Source organism: Gavialis gangeticus, unplaced genomic scaffold (assembly GCF_001723915.1).
Source record: "Gavialis gangeticus isolate Ggan-Ray unplaced genomic scaffold, GavGan_comp1, whole genome shotgun sequence".
Classification (NCBI taxonomy): domain Eukaryota; kingdom Metazoa; phylum Chordata; order Crocodylia; family Gavialidae; genus Gavialis; species Gavialis gangeticus.
Window position 1 is genome coordinate 30,340,065 of NW_017729024.1, and position 6,987 is coordinate 30,347,051.

Below are 6,987 nucleotides of genomic sequence, written 5' to 3' on the forward strand. Positions count from 1 at the left end.
CGGGCTAGAAGATCTACTAGGTCCCTTCCGACCCTAAATCTATGAAACTATGAAACTATAAACTATGAAACTGGTATCCAGTGAGCTGCACTTAGTGAACCTGTCAGATAGTCTCTATCCCTCTTCAGTGTATGTGTGTTAATTTGTTTTGTTGTTGTGGGACTGCAGCCTTACTTATACACTCTGTTTATAAAGTCCTTGTGCAACTTTAAACTTTAATGACTTTGGAGGTACACATGATAGAAGCAAACTGTGAATGTTAATTGAAAGCAGAATTCATTAAGTTTTAACATAATACTCCGTGTATAGGTGAAACAAGGGGGCGTGTGCGCACAACACTTTAAAGCGGGCTAAATGCTTTTGCATTGCTTTCATGGTGTCCATGTTTGCACGCCTTGGTGGCGTATTATGCATTATTTCCAGCTGCTGCAAGAAGTTTGGTGGCATAATGCCACTTAAATGACTTGGGGTGCAGTAAAATAAAACTCCTCTGAGAAGTTTTAGTTTGCTGCCCCTGCAGCTGCGAAGCGAAGCACCAGGCTCCGTGCAGCTCAGGGTCTCTGCAGGAAGTCCTGCAGGCAGCCTAGCAGCAGCCTGGGAAACAGGGTCCACCCAAGAAAAGTGGCAAGCCTGAACTTTTTTTTTTTTTTTTTTACCACCCGCCTGGAGCCTGCCTGCCTGTCTGAGCTGCACGGGGACCTGGTGCTTCCATCTGCAGCTGCGGTGGCTCCCAGGACCACATGAGCTGGGTGCCTGCAGGCGGGTGTCACCTGGGGGGGGGCTGCTGCCACCACAAGGGGAAGCACCAGCTCTCTCCTCCTTCCCCACCCCCCCTCCTGCACCCCAGGGACCTCTCTGCCCACCAGCAGCTTGCCCTTCTCTCCCTGCTGGAGTGATAGGTAAGTCAGCAGGGTATGTACATGACACAGGTTGGGGGTTTAATCAGCTCTAAATTGAAGTTATGTTTTTTAAAACCCACCGCTTCAATTTAGGGTCCCCGTTTTGTCCATACATGCCCATACAGCTGAAATTTCTAGATTTCAACATAAGCACCATCATTCGTGATTCAATGTTCAATCCAATTTTCCAACTCATTTTGGAAGTTATTTTCATTTTCAGTTATGGGGTCTGAAATAAAATGGAAAAAACTATGCTTACACTATGCTAAAAACTTAATGAATTATGCTTATCCAGTGGGTACCAGGAGTTACCTGGGGGTAAAGGTGACGAGAGCTTGGTCCTGCTCCTATCATCTCCTCCTCATGCAGAGGTTAAAGAAAGTGACGCCTTGCCTCCACTGCCCAAATGGGCTTCAGTGGCCTGTACACAGAACACTTTTACCTTATGATGTATACCTTTACAAAGGTAAGATATAAATGACCTAACAGTATTACATATCAAACTATTAAAATTATTAAAACTGATAATGTGCATTCACCTAAGAAATAATCTTATTAATATTTGAAATAAATTTATCTTAAATTCTCTAAGTCTTAAAATCTTAAAAAGCCTCTAACAGTGGTCCTCAACCTTTTTAGGTATGAGACAGCCCTTGGAAAATACTAGCTCTTATTTTTCACCCCCTTTTTTTTTTGACTACTGAAAAATAATAGAGCAGTTTATCTGTTGGAAAGAAGTAAGACTACATCAGATCATGATGTTTTTAACACTGGATTCCTGTTTGAAAACTCAGCATTTATCTTGTGAATCCTATTTGCACACTTAAGTTCCGTGGCACCCTGGCTCATAATTGCTTTGCTAACAGGTGGCCAGTCTTTTACAGAAAACAATTTATCTAGTTTTCAAAAATTAGGTTTGTAAACAGTGCTAACTTGCCCATCTGCAGGTGTGCCAATTCAGCAAGAACTGTAGGTCAAGACTGAAGAGCAAAAATCCCAGAATGGACCTGGATTTTTTTATTATTCTATTACCTGGCTTAGTATTGGAAGCTTACTTAAGGCTAGAAAAATATAGAAATCCTCCTAATAGATTCTACTTTATTAATACACCTGCTTTGATCCCTTCTTTAAACTGTATCTTGCCCCAAACAAGATCTAACTAACATAAAATCACTAAATGCATTCTCTGTGACCTTTACGCACCTTCTAAACTGTTCTTACCTGTGACATTCTCTTGCCTGTTCATTTCCTTTGCTGCCTTACCCCACACTTTGGTCAAGTGAATACAAGCAAATGGTATAGCATGTTGGTTTTCCACCTTTTTTCACTTGTAGACCCCACTAGAAAATTTGAATGCAAGTGCAGACCCCTTTGGAAAATCCAAATGGCAGTGCAGACCCCTCTGAATTGTAAGTGTGTGTATTCACATACTTTTAATTGATCATAGTCAGTTTTCATGGACTCATTAGACATAGTCTGCAGACCCCCAGGAGTCCATGGACCACAGGATGAAAGCCACTGCTATAGCATATTGACATTAAGCAGTTTATGACCTGCTACTGTCTGCAGTGTGTTACACAGAAAAATATCGGAAAAGAAAGAGTGAATTCTGCTGCACTTTTTCATAAAAATGGTATAAAACTATTTTGGTTATTAAATATTTGTTGAAATAATTTCCTATAAGAAAACAGGTATATTTTTACATTTCTCAGGCTATAGCTTGGAGGCCATTCAGTTTTCTTTATTTTACAAGTATTTTGCATATTTTAAAAATTGCTGACCTTTGCACATCCTTCTGAGAACTCCCCTATTTGCATGACATGAGGGATAAGGGAGGAAATAATTATAAGCATGTCTGCGAGATGTTTTATTATCACGAGTCTTTGCAAAACAACTCTGTTATTTTGGATTAATGAAGCATATTTGTGGTTTACATGCCTACTGTTGGGATAAAACGCATTCATCACATACTGTATCCTCTGAGTCTCCGCAAATGCAGCATAGATTAGAGTTAGATAGTTGACCATCTTGGTCACAGCTTTTTAAAAAACACTGTACCGTCTTCAGGGTAAGTCACCCTCACTAGTAATGGATTTATTGTATCTTAGCCCAATGTGTCATCCCTCTTTGGGATTTTTTTAAAATGGACAGTTGAACTAATTTAATAAAGTTAAATTGCATAATGTAAGGGATAGCTCTTTTCTGCATATTAACACTAATATACAAAAGTATCTAACTTAGGACTTATGAAATGCCTTGTTTTCTAACATTATGGGTCAGCTTTCTCTCATCCTGCCTTTTTTTATGTACTTATTTTATCTAAGTTACAGAGTTACATAATGCAAGAAATTATTCCAGTGGTTCCAACTAAAAAAATACAGCTTTATTGAAACTGCTTTTTGAGGTTACCTTTTTTCATTTTTGTCTTCAGTCATTTTGAACCGTTTAAATAGAATACATTTATGGCAAAAATCTATGTTTGTGTTTTCTGTTTGAATTTTTGGATGTAAGCCAGAACTGAAAGAAAAAATTGTCTTTTGCACTATCCTTATTGTTCCCTTTCCACAGAAGTTCTTGCTATATGACACATACATTCAGTTGATGTGTCTTTTCCAAGAGAAATACCCCATTCTGGTAAAGAATTTTTAATCATTCCTCTTGAGGTTCAATAATCTGACTTAAGACATTGTGTAACAGAACTATCTGTGGGGGAGGAAATAACTGTTCATCTCTCTGAATGTTTACCACGTTTCAGTTGAAATATCCTAAGAAGTTGTCAGAGGAGCCCTGTTCTTGAGGATATCCCTTCAAAGCTGTAGCACCAAAGCAGGAATTTTGGTGATTCTTTTTTGGATCACAGTGTAAGCGCCTCACACTTGGATATTTTTGCAGTGCTTTGACACAGTTGTTTGCTGCCTTTGATCTACTGGGAAGCAAGATGAAGAGCCAGAATCATGGAAGGAACATGCTTTGATGTGATGGGCTGTTTGCAAACCGTGATTTTAACTCTACAAGTGTGATCCAAAGTCTGTAGAATTATGATGGGGTTGAAATGCTGCATGTTTCTTAATATATAGAAAGTTGTTTTTTTCCTGAAACTGGAGCATAAGTCTTTATGTAAACTTACAACAGTAATGGTAGCTCAAAGAGTTATCAATTCAGTAATAGCACGCACATTCCACAATCTTAGGCTTAGAGCTTTAAAAGTTTCCACCCTCCCCACCTTGCCTTCATCACTGATCATTCCATCTTTAAAATTACTCCTTTTTTTCTAATCATCAAGATGCTTTTGTAGATGCTTCTATTTTAGAGTTATCTCTTGCTTCCATATCTTTAAGCATGGTCGATTTTTTTTAAATACATATGTAAGTAAATGAACTTGCAAAAAAGCACAAAGAAAATCATTGCAGACTGCTTGGCTGTATTTATTTATTTATTATTCAGTGCCAAAAAGTGCCTGCTCAAGGCTGTATGTGCGCGTATATATGTATATACACACATGCACATAAACTGCTGATATGTATAAGCAGGGAGTTTATTTTTGTAAATGCTCACATTTTAAAAGTTTTATGTGTTGGTAGTCTCTGGGAAGAAAGGTGTTCAAAGGAATGGAATCCTGGAGATCCTTTTACCTTTAGTAATGATCTGCAAAGAAGCAGACCTGATGATCTTGCTCAGGTGTGATCAAGATACAGCCCACATGTCAGATCTGGCCCACAAGAGCTGAGCCATCCAACCTGCAGGGCCCCCTATGAGTCTAGAAATTTGGAAGCAGGGGAATGGTGGCAGCATTAATTGACATAACTGGAGCTATGGCAATTAACACTGCTGCTGTTCATCCTGCCGCCAAATTTTGGGACTCCTGGGGAGCCCTGTGAGCCAGATGAAGAGACTGGAGTGCGCCCACAGACCAGTGCTTCATGCCAGAGCAGGCCCATGGGGACAGATGAGCTGAACACGACTGATTTAACTGTACCAGTGCTGTAAACCAAGATTTTGACTCCAGGAAAGGCATTTTTGGGTATGGACAAACAGTTACACTGCACTAAGCTAAAAGAGGGTCAGGACTAAGAGTTACTGTCTGTAGTAAGGGCCATTTTCTTTTCCACCTATTGCACATTCTTGGCCCCTGGCATATGTGTGATTAAAGGCATAATGGAATCTAATGCACGCTCCCAACAATTGTGCTGCTTGCCATGCCACGTGTGAATGGCAGGAGGCATGATTGTGTAACTGAATATCAGATTCCCATCACACTGTATTGCTGGTGCAAGGGAAGCCTGGGATCCTGATCCTGAGCTCCCCGTGCCCCAGCAGGTAGCGAGCTCCCATGAATGTGAGAGCCCTGATCAGCAGATCAGAGTTCCCAGTTGCAAGAGTGAAATGGAGCCCTTGAATCCAGCTGAACCCCTAAGGCTGGGAGCCCAGGTCTGCCACTACTCTCACCTGAGGGGCTGTATCAGAGTCAAGGGCTGTATCAGTCAAGAGCTCTGATGTGCCTTTGCAGCTGTGAGTGGCAGCTCATTGTGGCTCCCAGCCTTGTGGGGCTCACTGGAGGAGCAGCCCTTGACTCCAGTGGGCCCCTGAGGCTGGGAGCAGCCATCAGCCTCTGGAGCACATGGGAGTCGAGGGCTTCTAAGCATTCTGGAGGCTGGGAGCCCCAATCAGCCTGGCCACGTTGGCATGATGGGAACATGTGGCCAGGTAACTACTTTAAGATGCGAGTAACTGTTATCATATCTCAGGTGTAATGTGCCAGAGGACTAAGAGTATGGATGCAAGTACATTTGGAGCCATTTTAAAAAAGGGGAGGAGAGACTTGCTCCAAACCAGACAGCAGCTGTTATATTCTAACAATTGCAGTTACAACTGGAACAACCAAATGTAGCACAGCTGCTCTCACTCCAGCAGCACTTCAGCCAGGGTTCAAGATGAAGCAGTTTTGCTATATTTTTATTGCTCACAGCTTATTAACACTATAGGTAGAACATAAGAGCTTCTTCATGCTCCCGGTCAGCACCTCAGCTTTTGAAATGGATCCATAAATGAAGTGCATTTAGGTCCCTAAGAAATCTATTCTCTCCTGTTCAGGTCCCTCAAAATCTATTACTGTATCTACTTTTGTAAAGCACTGTCATGTGATCCACAAGACTGAATCACAGAAAAGCAGTGAGGAGGAGGTTCCACCACTTTGTATCAACTCTTTTTTTGGAGATTTCAGCAAGGTAGAATTGGAATGCATTTAGGTGCCTAAGTCCACTTCTGTGCCTAATAGATGCAATAGGATCTGGCCTCGACTCTGCTACCCCTGACTCTTTATTACTGTTTGCTCATTTGTCCATACCCTCTTTTTCCTGCTTCCTGGACCCTGCACTTGTGGTTTTCAAAAAGCCCTCTGTACTTGCAGTTTACCTTAATCATGTGATGAAAAGAAGTATAAATTGTATAAAGGTTATTTATTTGGCACTTAGGTATTCACAGATTGTTATTTTGCTAATTAAAGGAAATATTGTGTGATCTTTCTTAGGTCCATAACATTTTGGCTGAAATGGTCATGGGTGGAATGGTTTTGGAGACCAACATGAATGAAATTGTTACACAGATTGATGCACAAAATAAACTGGAGAAGTCTGAGGTAAGAATGAGATTCTGTAGTGAACCTGAACTTGAAGCGCTGTCTGCATGATAAGCGACCTTTGCTGTTTGTCCTTCAGTACCATCCTGTATTCAGCTGTTTGCTTATAAGGCTAGATATTGACAGTACACATATAGTATGTGATACGTTTCATCTTCTTTGATAATTACATAGAATAGTAGCTGTTTTGTTGTTTTTTTAATGTCATGTGTAATCTAGCAAATGAATGCATATGTTCTAATACTTATATTTGTTTTTGCTTTGATCATAAACTGAAAAATATTGTGCTCACCTTCCTCGCATATTACTAAGGCATCTAGTTTCCCTTTAACTGGAGAAAAATATGTATTGTGTTCAAACTGATGGTCAGGGTTCTGGTTTTCTCTGATAAGCCTCTCCCCTCCCTTCCCCCCGCAATTTTCAGATTTAAAAAAGTAACCCAAAATCCACATT

The 6,987-nt window shown here is 40.6% G+C and overlaps 1 protein-coding gene across 2 annotated transcripts in view; it reads left to right on the top strand.

Annotated features, from left to right (window-relative positions):
* The window catches only part of AP3S1 (adaptor related protein complex 3 sigma 1 subunit), a 50,633-nt gene that overhangs the window by 24,872 nt on the left and 18,774 nt on the right, over positions 1 to 6,987 (top strand). For both annotated transcript variants that reach the window (XM_019516990.1, XM_019516989.1), the window contains exon 5: positions 6,427 to 6,534. In XM_019516990.1, coding sequence (XP_019372535.1) covers positions 6,427 to 6,534 — 108 coding nt within the window. The remainder of the gene's footprint in view (positions 1 to 6,426; positions 6,535 to 6,987) is intronic.